Source organism: Paramormyrops kingsleyae, chromosome 10 (assembly GCF_048594095.1).
Source record: "Paramormyrops kingsleyae isolate MSU_618 chromosome 10, PKINGS_0.4, whole genome shotgun sequence".
In the NCBI taxonomy this organism is placed as follows: Eukaryota; Metazoa; Chordata; class Actinopteri; order Osteoglossiformes; family Mormyridae; genus Paramormyrops; species Paramormyrops kingsleyae.
Window position 1 is genome coordinate 24,596,853 of NC_132806.1, and position 15,684 is coordinate 24,612,536.

Consider the following 15,684-nt stretch of genomic DNA (forward strand, 5'->3'; position numbering starts at 1 on the left):
GTCTCGGTGATTTGGTACTGATGTCCTCCATGGAGTGTCTCTTGCGGTGTATAAATCCAGGGGGAATGTTTGGATTCAGCTAATTTTCCATGAAAACGAAAACACAACAGTCTCTCATTTCCCACTGAGATTGAGTCCATCAGTTCATCTGTCTTATTATTCTGAGACTGTGCCTTTGCCACTGCACTCTCACTGGGTATCTCCTCCTTCTCTTCCTCCTCCACTCAGACCCGGGGACGTCTGTGTGTGTCCAGTAATCCACACTCAGTTTAAGTTGCGCTTATCTATTTGAAAGTAGCTAGTCAGAGTACAGAATTGCATAAAACAAACATAAGCATCCATCCATTTTCATGCGAATTCCACAGACGCAGAGCAAGGACAGATATTCTGGTTCCAGAGGTGTGAGGAAACAGCAGTAACCACTGTGCCACCATGCCGCCTCCGCACAGCATTATAACGTGAAATGTGAGCGTGACCTGGTAAACCCATTTGTGTACCTAATCAACACATGCAATGACTGTGTCAATTCTGACCCAGTTCTGAAGCACTGTGGAGCAACGCATTGAGTGGTCAAGACCTTTGGGACGCGAGCTTCTGTCCGCCATGATGGAACCCCAGAGGGAAAGGGAGGAAGGGTCAGTAGGAACCTAGCAGAACATTCCGAGGATGACAAGTAATAACTAACTTTGGTCGTGCCCGTAGCTTCCGGGATGAGCTCCGGACCCCCCCCCGCGACCCAGAAGGATAAGCGGTTTGGAAAATGGATGGATGGAACTAACTTTGGTTGGCTTTGGGAGAAGAGTGTGCACATCGGTGGGAAAGGACATGTTTATTGAGGGTTGGGATTTTTCTTTCGGGAAATAGCAGGGATGGGGCGGGATGGAGATCAATACTACACAGAGCTGAACAGGAGAAAAAGGAGCCATTACAGCAGGCAGGAAAAGTGCAAAAACTCCAGCGGGAGTTATGGCCGACAAATAAAATGGACGTGCAGGGCTCTTGAGAAGTGCATCTAGGCGAAATGCGAACGGGGGAAACATGGCAATGTATAGTTAATGCCGGAAATCAGAGCAGAGAAGACTAATCAGGAACACAAAACTCGGTTACTGCAATTTGCCTCTAGTCATACACCATGCCTCTGGCACGTAGTCATATGTTCATTTTGAAACAGCTAAACTTCAATCTGCCACATCTTCATCCATGGGGTAACTCTGTGTTCAGATACCATGTATAAATGAGTTCTGGCACATGCAGTTACGGCCGTGGCCTCAGGTGTTTGTACCTAGTGTGATGAGGGACGGCGTAAGTGGAAAGCGGGCCCAGGTGAGTCCGGGTAAACACGTGCATGCAGCCATCGCCCATCGAATGAGAACGGCTCTCCGCCGATGAGTCACCTCTGTTCGGCGAGATGTTCTGACACTGAGTGCCTGTGCCTCAATCCTGCGCGCAGCACTCCTTAGCGATGGTTGCCTGGCGACCGAGAGGCAAGCCCGCCTTTCAAAATGTGAATTATGGGCAATGACTTTCCTCCGTGAATCAATGCGCCGGTATGAAACCAGTGGCATTTGACTGAATGAAACGCGAGCGATTCCCGTTTCGTTCTCAAAAATTCCTGTCTCAGGAATGTGTCACGAGTGCCACGATGTGGATTCATCGCCCCTTCACCACCACTCTAGATGCCGGTCACTGCGGGGTGATGAGGACGCCTGCCGATTCCTGGATCCATTTTGATCATCCTGGCTGCTTCCGAATGGAATTCCCTCGGGAATGGCAATCTGTCTTCCTGAGTGGTGCCCCCGAGAGAGAGATAAATCCCGATGGTCAACAGGGACGCGATCACCGTGAAGAAGAGCACACACCTTCAAGCGGCCTTTTCTGTCCAGCTCTCTGATTAGACTCATAAACATCTAGCAGCTCATTAGTGGACACAGGTATCCTGATGTTACGAGCAACACCTGACCCATAAATAGTTTCAGGTCCAAAAACATGGAACAGAGAACACATCTGAACAAGAGCTGATCATAAGGGGGAAATTGACAGATTTTTGTTTTACACAACCCTGGATGTAATTTCGCCTTCATTTAATTCAAGCCAATAAAACTTTATTAATTAATCTGTAGGTGATTTTTCATGATTGTTCATCATTGCATTCTTAATGATGTTCCAAAATTCTCCCCCAACTCCCCCGGTTCCACATTCACGTCTGAAACCCTTGTTCGGCTAATTGCGTTCTGCCTCGGCTTACCGACGAATCAGAAGGTACAAAAGAATAAACTGGAAATGGTACAGGAGCCGTTCGCCGGCACGAGGTATCGGGGCCTTTGCACACGTGCGCTTCTATCTCCATGCCTTCCTGTCCTGATTTAATACTACATCGCAAGTACCCTGACGTGCTAACACGTCCTACAAATGTTAACGCCTCGCTGCAGACAGAAAAACCTCAGCGCGGATGGAGTATTACAGATGTAATGCCGTACTCTGCATGGAAATGAAGCACCACTGTGGCATAATGTATGAAGCAAGCCTGACCAGGCAGATGCTGATTATGCCGTAAAGGTAAATGCTGACGTGCTCAAGCCTCCTCGGAGCTTAGCATGTTAGCTACCTGCCTGGCTATGCATAAGAGAGCGTGCTGGGGGTTATGTGATGTAATATCTCACTGTAGCAGCGTTATTTTCCTACAGCTGTGAAAAGTGCCTACAAGCCACTTGATCCTGAATCTTATTAGAATCTTATTAGACTAAGGGACGTCCAGGAGGGAGCTGTGGAGGATGAGTGTGTAACACTGTGTGTGTGTGTGTGTGTGTGTGTGTGTGCGAGCGGGTTTACCTATCCTTATGGGGACATTATGTCCCCATAACGTGATAAATATCTGTTTGCTGGTCCCCATAAGGGAAAACTCTATTTCATAAAAATTGGTGACTGCTATGAAAAAAATAAAAATGCAAAAACTCTTGTATTTTGTTAGGTTAATTATGGTTATGGTTAGGGCAGGGTAGGGGTTAAGGTTGTCATAGTTAGCGTTACCATTTTTCCCATTGAAATGAATGAGCAGTCCCCATAAGGATATGTATACCCTACATGTGTGTGTGTGTGTGTGTGTGTGTGTGTGTGTGTGCGTGCTCTGTGCTGCCTAGAATAAGGCCCTCCATGACCCTGACCAGGATAAGAGGTTAGAAGATGGATTGATGAATGGATGGTTGTATGAATCATTTAAGAATATCTTATGACCTAAATGAAACAGCCATTTCTAACAGTTGGCTCAGTGGGTAGCACTGTTGATTCACACCCCCAAAGCTAGGTGTTAAAATCCCACCTTTGCATGTTCTCCCCGTGTTGTTTCCCCCTGCAGTCCAAAGTCATGCAGCCAGGCTAACTGGTATCTTTCCATTATTATGAGCTGGCATCCTATCCACAATGTACCCATGCCTCGTGCCCTATGCTACTGCCTCATGCCTTATTCTGCCTCCCTTGTTCCCTATGCTGCCTGTCTTCTGCCCTATGCTGCCTGTCTAGTGCCATTTGCTCCCAGTCTCGTGCCCTATGCTGCCTGCCTCAAGCCTTATTCTGCCTGCAACATTCCCTATGTTGCCTTCTCATACCTTATGCTCTCTGCCTCGTACCCTATGCTGCCAACCTCGTGCCTTATTCTCCCTGTCTCATTCCCTGTGTTACCTGTCTCATACCTTATGCTCTCTGCCTTGTGCCCTATGCTGCCAACCTTGTGCCTTATTCTGCCTGCCTCATTCCCTATGCTGCCTGTCTCATACCTAATGCTGTCTGTCTCGTGCCTTATTCCTCCTGCCTCGTTCCCCATGCTACCTGCCTCGTTCTTTAAGCTGCGTGCCTCGTTCCCTGTGCTACCTGTCTTCTGTCCTATGCTGCCTGCTTCCTTCCCTGTGCTGCCTGCCTCATTCCCTATGCTGCCTTCTTCTTTCCCTATGCTGCCTGCCTCATTCCCAATGCTGCCTCTCTAGTGCTCTATACTGCCTGCAACCCAGTCCAGGAGAAGCGGTTCTAAGATGCATGGACAGAGGGGTGAATTTATTGGACCAGAATTCAGTCAAAACCCCGAAAATATAAAAAGATAATATGACGAGATGTTTGCCCTTTTATCTTCAGGGGTCTGGAGGTTTGCAAATGACTGCTGACAATGAAATCAGCGATAGAGAGAAATGTCACTCTCCATCGACTCAGCAAAGACGCAAGACCGGACACGAAGGAGGCTTGTCTTACAGACCTTGAGCGCCTGCGTCTCTTGGATCGGCACGGGGCAGGCTTACAAATGCAGTATTTTGTTTCAAACACACAGACGTAGCTACATTTCACTTTTCAGCAGGTCTGTGCCTCCTGTGATACAACAGCATCTCATCACTGTTTCACATTAAAAACATAGAACAACGTAGGATGCAAACTGTAAACACTAAACCATATAAACAAAGTAAATCTTAAGGATCCAGTGCCAAAATCACTCCTTCGACAAGGCTCACACACATGGAACTGTGAGCCTGGGCCTTGTTAGAACCCTGCAGTATATTAGGATAGAGTGTGAAAACTACAGGACTGGGATGAGAAAAAAGAATCCTAAACATCACTGACAGGTAGACACAGACAAGCGTGTTGCACTAAGAGGGATGACTCAGAATAGACAGCAATGAGGCAACCCGAAAATATCTCGCCCATGAAGGGAAGAGCTCTGACAAGCTCTCAGACAGACTCGCTGAGGGCTGCCACGATATAAATCCCAATAGACGCACAGAGGAGCGGCGGGAATACGACCAGATCAAACCGTGTGCGTGGGAGTGGCCTAGCGAAAGAGCCAATCACAGGGCTGCGAGATTCTGTACTTGCTGAGGATTCAAATGCCTTTGACAACAGAACTCCTGATAAGTGTTCGTTCATTCATTCAGGAGGGATTTTTATCTGAAGAAAAATACAACAGAGAAATCTGGGTCAGTCAGTCCTTGGAGCAACTGGGGTTAAGGGCGTTTCTCAGGAGCCCAAGAGTGACATCACACTGCCAACCACAGGATTTGAACCATCAACTTTCTGATCACGGGCAAAGCATCCCAACCTTCTGAGCCACACATTGCCCCATATGTGTTCAAAACAGTTAATCTATAATCATTCCAGTGCAGCTACATTCGCACACTATATTTGCAAATCTTGCCAGCGCTAATGAATATGGGAATACGGACAATTTAGTCTGTTTTGAGGCGTGCATTTAGTTTATTTAATTGTCGGTTGTGACATTTGCTGGATGAAATACTGCATGATTTTCATCATGGATATTAATATGCACGATTGAGAAAGCACTTCAACATCGTAACAAACTGCCAACGTTCGGAAAGATGGGGGAAGAATCGGAGTCTGTGATGGATTTCGAAAGGGCAACAGGGGTGAAGAAAGAGTGCTGATTGATTTTAAGTGACCAAAAGAACTGCAAATTTCTCCCAGAAACTGAGGGGAGGTGGTGACATTCTGTTCCTGGAAGTTAGTGGTGCCCAATAACCCTGTGCAGCATAAGCAGTAAGAAGATAGATGGATGGATGGATGGATGGATGGATGGATGGATGGAAGTTGCCAGCTGTTATGTTCGCATAGAACAATTGAGGATACAAGTGGTGGGTAAGGATGGGAAGCATGAGCACAGAATAAAAGTGAGGGAGGAGCTGAGAGTGGTGCACACGAATAACCATGAAGAGATCAACTGCCAAAAGAAAAGGGAGCCTAGTATGGAAAAGGGAGTCTAGTATGGAAAAGGGAGTATGGTATGGAAAAGGGAGTCTAGTATGGAAAAGGGAGTATGGTATGGAAAAGGGAGCCTAGTATGGAAAAGGGAGTCTAGTATGGAAAAGGGAGTATGGTATGGAAAAGGGAGCCTAGTATGGAAAAGGGAGTCTAGTATGGAAAGGGAGTATGGTATGGAAAAGGGAGTCTAGTATGGAAAAGGGAGTCTAGTATGGAAAAGGGAGCACAAATTGCCACAAACGAGTCCTGGGGCTGACAGTGTAATTAGCCGAACTAAATCAATTTTGGCAAAACGGTTCATTCTCTGAGTACACTGAAATCATGAGGCCTGCCCCCCCCCCCAGCTCTGACTGCGGACAGAGGACAGCCCAGTAAGCTACGCCTGCTGAAGCCTGCATCCCCCCCGCCCACCACCTCTCTCAGCATGCCAGGGGTGGGTGCCTTCAAAAGTTAACAACTGCTGAGGATGGGGGAGGGAGAGAGATAGGCAGGGTCAAATTAAAAGGCGGGGGAGCTCTGTGATCCGGGTCGGCACTCGGACTCACTTCCACAACGTTCGAGAAGGAACACAGAGTGCCCCCAGTGGACTGCCGTGTAAATAGACGAGACACAGAGAGGTCACTGACATTCCTAAAGGCGGGAAAACCAAGAAGGGCTGAAGGACAAACTGTTTTCAAAGCCCTGTAATCTCAGTGCAGCTAATAATACATCACCGATAACTAACTGTACAGGACGTACATGGGCAAAACCATTTCTGTGCCTAGAATATAAACACTAATTTTTGTTGAAGCAATATTTTGAATGAGTGCTGCACAGTATCTCAGTAGGTAGCCTCATACATGTAAGGGTAGGGGCTTGAAATTCGTTTTGCTAAATTGCCCTTAGTATGTGGAGGTGCATGTGAGTGTGTGTGTGTCTCTGTGTATATGTGTGTCCTATGATGGACTGTCATCCCATCCAGGGTGTCCCCAGCCTTGTGCCAAGTGCATTATGGGACAGGCTCCAGGCTGCCCACAACCTTGCACTGGATAAGCAGTGACGGAAGATGGGTGGATGGATATTTTAATATCACCTGTTGCACATAATATACTCGGTTTAAGGGTCACCTCTCCAGCCCACCCCAACCCCCCCCCCCCCCACCAGTCACGCGTTCACGTTAATGAGCACTTCAGCCTCCTATCCTGAAAAAAAATATATAAAGAGTTAGCAGCAAAAATTCAATAGGTCCCACTAGAGCAGTAAAGACTAATGATGTCTCAGAGGAGGTGTAGACGGAGCTGGGTTCTGTTAATGACCAGGACTCAGTTCATGGGGGGGGGGCGGACCTGTGTGCGTGTGTGTGTGTGTGTCCGCAGGCCAGGGGCCAGTGTTAGGGGGCGTCTGCGTGGGCACATGCCCACCGAGATCCACAACACACACGCCTACCCACCTCCCACCAGCAAAAACAAAACCTGCTGGCGGCATTAGGGGAATTTAAAATCCAAACTATTTCAATTATATCATCTAAATGGTTTATTAATACTTACTTTAAATTGGTTACTCAGAGAACGCTTCTGTTCAAGTGATGATAATGCTTGGAGTACTGCTTACTACTCCAGCTGAATGCGTTAATAATTCTTTCATTTTTTATAAAGAAGGCCCGCAACCTGATGAAGTTTCATCACGAACACCACTGTATCACTGTATATTTGGTATAAGTGAAGCTACGTTTACAATACATCACACAGAAGGTGGACCCTTGTGCTTTTCTGCGAAAAGTTAGGTGGCCATTTTCTGACTAGAGCTTTAATGAAATAAACACTCCAGTGAACAACGATGAGTCAGACAAGGGTCCATGAGCAGAAACAGGAATCGTAAATAAGACCCACGTTCACGTATGGTATGATTAGAAGTGTCAACAAGACCCGCAACCTGGGAACTGCTGTCGTTTTTGTTTGAAGACCTCTGTGGAAACCCCCCCCGAAGCCAATCAGACGTCTCGGTACAGTTGGCAGTCTCATGCCGCCATGCCAAACGGTGGAGTGGCTGCATCGATTTCAGGAATTGCGTCCGAGGGGAACCGATCTTCCCCCTGCGAAGGAATTCTGGGTGACCACAGTAAAGAGCTGGAGCTCAGATGAGGGGAAAGTGTGACATCTCAGCAAGGGGGGGGGGGGGGGCGGGGGGACCGGTGTGCCTCACTGGGGAGTGTGATCCAATTTTCAGCGGCGGGCTGCATTTTCAGCCACTTGTCCCTGTCATGCCATGCTGCCTCCTAATTGAATTTTTACCGGAGGGGCAGGATCTCACTCGCCCCGCCCCCATCCCGCCAGAGACCTGCCTTTGCTATCCCATCGATAGCACCGGGATAACAATTCAGCCACAGAACGTTTCCCTGCAAACCGGCAACCTGCCGGGAGCTGGCCGCCCCATTTACCAGTCCCCCCCCCCCCCCCCGTCCTGCATCTGTAATACCGCGGCTGGGCTGGATGTTTCTGGGCTTGGTTAAACACTGAAACCCAACCAGCCTCCTCCTCTAATCTGCCACCTGCCTGTGCTGAAGCTGGGACATTTCATCAGAGGGTTTATTCCCCCCCCCCCCCCCAACAGCAATGGGACTAGATGGAGGGATAAAACCATCTGATTAAGCAGAGATAGCACAAAACGAAAGGAACGCCCCCCCCCTCCCCCAAGAACCCCTGCCACAGGGCCACTCCACCCAAGATGCATCCATTTTCCGCTCGACCATCTTCCCAGTCCTGTTTTTAACGAGTGCCGTGTCCTCGGCCATATCGACCCCACCCCACTCCACCAGGCCCCCGCTGTGTTTCCATTGGTGCCCGGGAGCCTGATACGAGGCCCTCGAGATGCCACCAAGCGAACACGTACCCAGGAGTGACCCACATTTACATACATTCACTCGGCCATGTCCCCCCCCCCCCCCACCCCCACCCAGAAGCCACTTACAGCTTTTATCTGTAATTCCAGCTGGATATCTTACAAGAACAGTCCCAACTAAGCACTTTCCTCATGAGCCCCACTAGAAGCACCCTTCCCAGGACTCGAACAGAAAACCCAGTTTGCAAGTCTTTTATGTGACGCTCCGGGCAGCAGATTTCGTTCGACCGCTACCCTGTTCGGGATCCTGAAAGCTGCGGCTCCCTGCTTAATTCTAAAGCACATGAATTACAGGAGAGAAGTGCTCTGATAAAAGGAACTTGGTTCAACAGCTGGACTGGGATCCAATCACAAGTCATGCATGAAATGCAGTCACATCTTATGCACTGAATGCAACGCGTTCCAGTGAGCACTTGATACAAAACTAGAGTCCCTAAGTGTTTGATGATGTCTGACTCACCCTCTCTGTATTTCAAATCAGATCCAGACACCAGATATCATCGTCAGTATTGCATTGGCTCCTGCTCTTTCCCATACACCCAGTCGGTGGTCACCAACATCCAGTCATATATCATACTGCACTTTGCCATAGACCCAGTGGTTACCAACATCCAAACATATACCACACTGCACTTTGCCATAGACCCAGTGGCCAGCAACATCAAATCATTTATCATACTGCACTTTCCCATAGACCCAGTGGTCACCAACATCCAATCATATATCATACTGCACTTTCCCACAGAGCCAGTGGTTACCAACATCCAAACATATACCACACTGCACTTTCCCACAGACCCAGTGCACACCAACATCCAATCACATATCATACTGCACTTTCTCATAGACCCAGTGGTCACCACCATCCAATCATATATCATACTGCACTTTCTCATAGACCCAGTGGTCACCACCATCCAATCATATATCATACTGCACTTTCTCATAGACCCAGTGGTTACTAACATCCAATCATATATCATACTGCACTTTCTCATAGACCCAGTGGTTACTAACATCCAATCATATATTATACGATACTTTCCCATAGACCTAGTGCACACCAACATCCAATCATATATCCCTCAGTATACAATATCATATTTTATTCTGCTTTTCCTGCTGCCACTTTACTCAGAGCCTCTGGCTGTAGCCTATCAAATGACCAGTTAGAGCAGAACAGCAGAGCCAACAAGACCCCACCCTGGTGATGCCATTATCCAGTCAGATAAGCACAGCTGTCTGGATCAGAACCGCACCATCAGCAGCTGTATCACTGGGCCCTAGTTCTCCACAATCAAAACAATTTATATGCTGCACATATTCATATACACAATCATATACGCGTGTTATTTTTATTTTTAAAGTTTTGCCAGTAATGGCACTTTGAGATCATTGTTTTTTATTATTATGACTACCTGTAAAAGTCATGTAAATCACTGTAAAATTCCACGTAAAACGCCCTACACTAAATACAATTTGATTTACGGTTCAGTAACCAAAACATAATCCCGCATGCATACACATGATTTACATTATAGATGCATTTTAAATGATACCTTTAATTGCTGAGGTAATTTTACCTCATTACCATTATTCAAATTTACAAGACATATAATAATTATGGCCTCGCTATAATTTAACTTTGCCCTGCGCCTTGCTATTTGTAATTGTACTAAAATGCATCCACTCTTTACTAGAGGATTCCTATAAAGAACTGTGATTACTTTTAATTTAGTTTCTTGGACATTTGAAAGGAATGTCTACTTCTAAACAAACTATGCAGCAATGAATAAACGTGACTGTCAAGGCAGATCCGCCCAGGGCACAAATCACTGGACAGCAGCTGCCGGGGAGAAATAAAAAGCTCTCTGTGCTTAACGCCATTCAACTGATCAAATAACCCCCGTATTATACCACACAATACCCAGTTAAAGTTTAATGTTCCTTCAGTCGATACAAATAATACGTTTTTGTGATTTCAGGGATTGATTCTATATTTTAAATAGCCGTCGATGCGCGAAGCCGCCGAATTAGGTGTTATAGTCAGCTAAAACGGGGAATGCCGAATTAAATCAATAATTGCAATGAGCAAGGGCGGTCTGGGTTAAAGCCGAAAGCACATATTATCCCTTTCAAACCCCCAAGTTTCGGGATACATGATGCCTCTGGTGCAGTGCCATTACGAAACGGCCCGAACTGCAGAAGGTCCCCCTCATACCTTCCCGCCATATCACATCTTGATTATCTTTAGCAGTTAATTGACAATGCTTGGTAATATGTGTCTTTCTGGGACAGCGGAGAAAATGCACTGGCTCCCTCCCTGGCAGCTGATCATGAGTGCCGTTTTCTGAATGCACCTACGAGTGTTTAATAACCCCGAAAGGAGGAGACCAGCCCGCTGAACCGGTGCAGCGGATCCGCAAATGACACGGCGATTTCTGCACATCTGGACCGATGCTCAGGACGCGATCTTTCTCATTTTTCTAGGAACTAACCGCTCGCCTTTCAAAATAGGCAATATTGTATTGATCCGAAACTATTTATGCACCTCCCGTCGTTATTTGAGCCAATATAGGCTACCTACCATACAATAGCCGGTAGCACAAAAAAAAAAAAACCTTTACGTCGTACAATCTCCTCACTTTTGCTTGGCGTGTGAGCATTTACTCAGCCATTTCTAAATCCTTATGCCCCTGACGTCATGAAGGTTTTCCACACCAAAATAATTGTAAAGCACATCATCGGTAAAGCAATCCAGTGCCCGTTCAAAGTGAATCCAAGCCAAATAAATCTATTTTCCCAAGTATATTACGCTGGTCTATATTTGTAAGTGTACATGCATGTGCATATAAGCAATATATATAAACTTATCCCCTAATTTGACTAAACGGTCATATCGCATAATTCTCATATTAGAAGCAAGGTAGTTTTCTCCGAGTATAAACGGAGGGGGTTAAATGGATTGCATGTTTCCAAACGCAGATGAAATATATTATGCAGTGCTTGCTGATTTATTTATTTATTTATTTATTTGCTTCTGTACCAGTCGAGCCATATAGACCCGCTTCACATACCCTCCAATAAGCTACAGTAAGATAGGAGAAAGGTCCGTCGATCGGCTTTATGTAACGTACAGTAACGGCGTTGTGCGCTGTCCATGGTGCTAGGTTTACCCTGATATGCTTTAGCTGATTGGTGTCTGTGTGTGTGTGTGTGTGTGTGTGTGTGTGTGTGAGTGTGAGAGAGAGAGAGAGAGAGAGAGAGAGAGAGAGAGAGAGAGAGAAACATAATCCCTGAGCATGACCACAGATTTGCCCTGGCTGGATTCGACTTCTTACCTCGTCAGCTTACTTAATTAGACTGTCTGAGGGTGAGCAACTCCTTGATTAACCACCTTAATTTAAAACCATGGATTTTTAATATCCAACGGATCTTTGCCACAGTCCTGTGTCATTGATGGCAGCAACATAAACTATAGTAGCGTTAATGAAATTCGAGTTAGATATGCCCACATAGTGAACAGAGGTCTGCGTTAGAATGTGAGCTCACAGGCGTTTTATTTTAAAACGAATTACGTCAGGATCGTCGGCTTCATCATTACTAAGGCCAGCATCATCTTAGCATGCGAGACATTCACTACCCATACGCTAATTAATATATACATTAATACTTTAAATGCACAATCACATCACTGTTCACATAATATAATTAGGCATATATACAGTATATTACCTTTCATCCAGTCCAGTACTTGCTTGGGTGTCCATTTACTTATAGGTTCCATTACCAATGCCATCACCGATGTTACCGTCTCTTCTTAATTACCGACAGAGCAAACGTAGACGATATAGCGATATAAAATAAAAATGCAATGTATGCCGAAAGCGGGTGAGACTGGCGCGGCAGTTCAAAGCATGGCTGGTTGCATGTTCAGCGTAGAGGATGCGGTGGTGCAATCCACGCGGACACGCACGCTTCCTCCGTCTCGTTGTACGTCTCTGCCGCTCACTCCCCCAGTGCTGGCCAACTCTCGCTGAAATACTGTAAAGAAGTGAGGCTGCCGTGAACGAGCAAGTCTAGCACCCTCCTCCCTCCCTTCCCCGCACGCTGCAGAATTAACCGGGAGCCGCGCTTTGCGAGAGACATAGGGAATGGTGCAATACAAAGCGCTGTACTACGCTGCAAGCGGAACACTCGGTTCAAGACTTACCATGCAAAGTGAAAATGCGGTACATTAAGTACAATGTTAAACCCCGACCGAAGCGCTTTTAAACTTTATAACGGGAATGACCGTATTATTAAAATCACATATATCCTCATATGATGCGATATCACAAATCGATGAAAGCATGTTAATAAATCAGAAAGTATAGTTGAATATAGCCTGCCTGAAGCATTATAAGAATTACCTTGCATTTTTATTTTAGTACATTTCTACGTATGACGTAACTATCTTAATTAATTATTTAATTAAGTACAGATTAATTACTTCCCTAATTTGGGATACGCTGTTCTAGTACTTTCCAGTGTTCTGATTTCTCAATCATAATGAAATTATGTCATTTTCTCCGTAGGAACAGGTGTAAATATATAAAACTTTTGTTAACTACATAAAGATATACTACCATGTAAATATATAGGCCTACATGCAAAATGCAAATATGTTTAAACAATTGGGGAAAAGTATGAATATTTAAAACACGAAAAATAAGGATGCATATCCTGTGATAGTACTCCTTTGCTTATTTTCATGCGCAGACAGCGCGTACACAGAACATTAAAGAGGAATATGACACTTTACGAGTAATGACGCTAGTATCATGTACATTTCTTAATCTCACCTGTCCATCACTAAAACTGTTAAAGGAGGACTGGTTTACTGTTTCGGAACTTATGCAAACGCAAATAAAGACTTCAGCGGGCGTTTATTTCCATGAGTATAAGAAATCATATTCGCTGTTATTATAACTGACAGCGACCCCTGCTGTTAAACTATACTACACAGCCAGTTATTTATATAATGACATCATAGCCAAACAGAAATTGTAGATAAACGACTGTTTTCAATGACCTGATTTAACGTCGTCCGTCCAGTTAAGACGATCTGTAAGGCATTTAATTAAGTTTACCCGTGACCCAGTTTAAAACAAGTGCAAACTCACAGTATGTTTCTCGGAGTTTTAACAAGTGTGACGTGCCCTGTGCCATGCTATTGGGCGCCAGTCCCACTGCTTTATTTAGTCATGCTGGTAGAATAAAGTATTGATGTTCAACTAAATATCACACTATAGATATAGTCCTATTCAGAACATATATAACGAAATAACGTTAAAAATGTCAATGGTTTGTTTTGCCCTTCCGATTTTTTCTACTTTAAAAGTTCATTAAAATTATTTAAATATTTACACACTTTACGTATATATTAACGCAGCATCTTCCCATTTCGTATTTTAGCGAGTTGTAACTTCACACTTATTTTTAAAAAATGTTGGTAACTTCTGCAGCTTCTTCTTTTCACATAACGTTTGCACAAGGAAAAAAAAACAATGAGTTTATTGTTCATGCCATTATTAAGGAGGGTAAGTTATCTCAGATTCCTTGCCCCAATTTTAACCGAAAAGGTACTTTCTACGGCCACTGAAAATAAGTCTTCGCAGTTATATTAAAAGATTCACTCGTGAAATGTGGCTAGTAAAGGAATGAACGGACTCATCAATAAGTTATTTAATAATAAAAAGGAAGCACATTAAAATGTTACCCCTTAAGAAATTGAGAGAATACAATTTTAAAATAAATATAGGTATAAACTTCCCGAATGAGCCACCACGGTTTCTTCACCAGCTATGGCCGATGACCCACGAGCCTTCTAATGCGAGCTGTGAAGGAGCCAATGGGATGCGGATAGTAAACTGTCCCCCATCTTCATTGGCTCTGAGTGATGTCGATCACACGGAATTAAGGCTTCCTGAACGCACCTACTGTATGTGGAACGACTTGCATGTTAGCTGTTCCCCGATTGTATGAATATACCAAAATTATAAGCACATTTGGTGTGCAATTTAAGACAATGTGTTTTGTGACGCCAGTAACCCCCCCCTCCCCCATTTCACTGCTGCTCCTGCCCCTAACTTGAAGATTATCAGGAGCTACCACTCATGGCAAGGCCTAATTTTTTCATGTTTCCGGCTGCAGAATGAAATTGTCAAGCCCTTTATCAGATAATCACATTTATTTATGACATATACTCTTTTCCAAGATGTTGACTGGTGATATTTATATTGAGTCCTAGATGCCAAATAGGCTTCAAGTTGTCGATTGCCAAGTGCAGTCATGTTGGACGTAGGAAAATATTAGGTGACCTCATCTATTATCATGTTACCATCCAATCAAGTGAACTCTCGTTTGGCTGTAATCAGGCCTTTAAAGTACAGTACATACGTCATCCTGGTATTTGATAAAGGGAACTCAGGCCAAATACAGCACTCTGAAATTCTGGCATCCAGTAGAGGGACACTAACCTGGGTGTTCACCCTCTGAACTTATATACAATATCACAGGAGCCATCCAGATTCTGGGCTGTGGGGGTTTGAAATACAGTATATTACACGATAAATTAAGACCATGAAACATCTTGCTGATGAGCAGAAATTCTGGATTGGAGGCATGGAGCAATGCACAATCATTATCGTGTTGGCTAATCAACTGTTTTATCTAGTGTGACTTGCATGTTTATATACTTTTACACTTGGGTATTTTCCGAAGCCATACAGCTTAAGTATCTGGCTTAAAGATTTAACACCAAGAATACCCCCTGCAGATTGCCAACTGGTACCCTTAGCCAATACGCTATCCTAATATCATTCCGGATGTGAGTTGTTTATTGCAATTCATAGCAGGATGAGAGAATTACATACATAGTAAAAAGACAGTGTTGCACTGGGGCTTTTGAGTACATAAAAAATCATGTTTTAGACATAACCTATAATCCATAGAACCATCTGGAGCGGGAGGGGGTCCCATTCTGCAAGCCGTCAGGGGGGCTAGGGAGTGGCC

At 44.9% G+C, this 15,684-nt stretch overlaps 1 protein-coding gene across 3 annotated transcripts in view; it reads right to left on the reverse strand.

Annotated features, from left to right (window-relative positions):
• The window catches only part of LOC111855503 (connector enhancer of kinase suppressor of ras 2), a 95,289-nt gene extending 82,558 nt beyond the window's left edge, over positions 1-12,731 (reverse strand). For 2 of the 3 annotated variants that reach the window (XM_023834576.2, XM_023834575.2), the window contains exon 1: positions 12,364-12,730. In XM_023834576.2, the coding sequence (XP_023690344.2) occupies positions 12,364-12,427 (64 nt within the window). In that variant the 5' untranslated portion in view covers positions 12,428-12,730. Of the gene's footprint in view, positions 1-12,363 lie in introns of all 3 variants that reach the window. The other variant, XM_023834577.2, reaches the window with a different exon arrangement.
• Between the last annotated feature and the right edge of the window lie 2,953 nt (positions 12,732-15,684).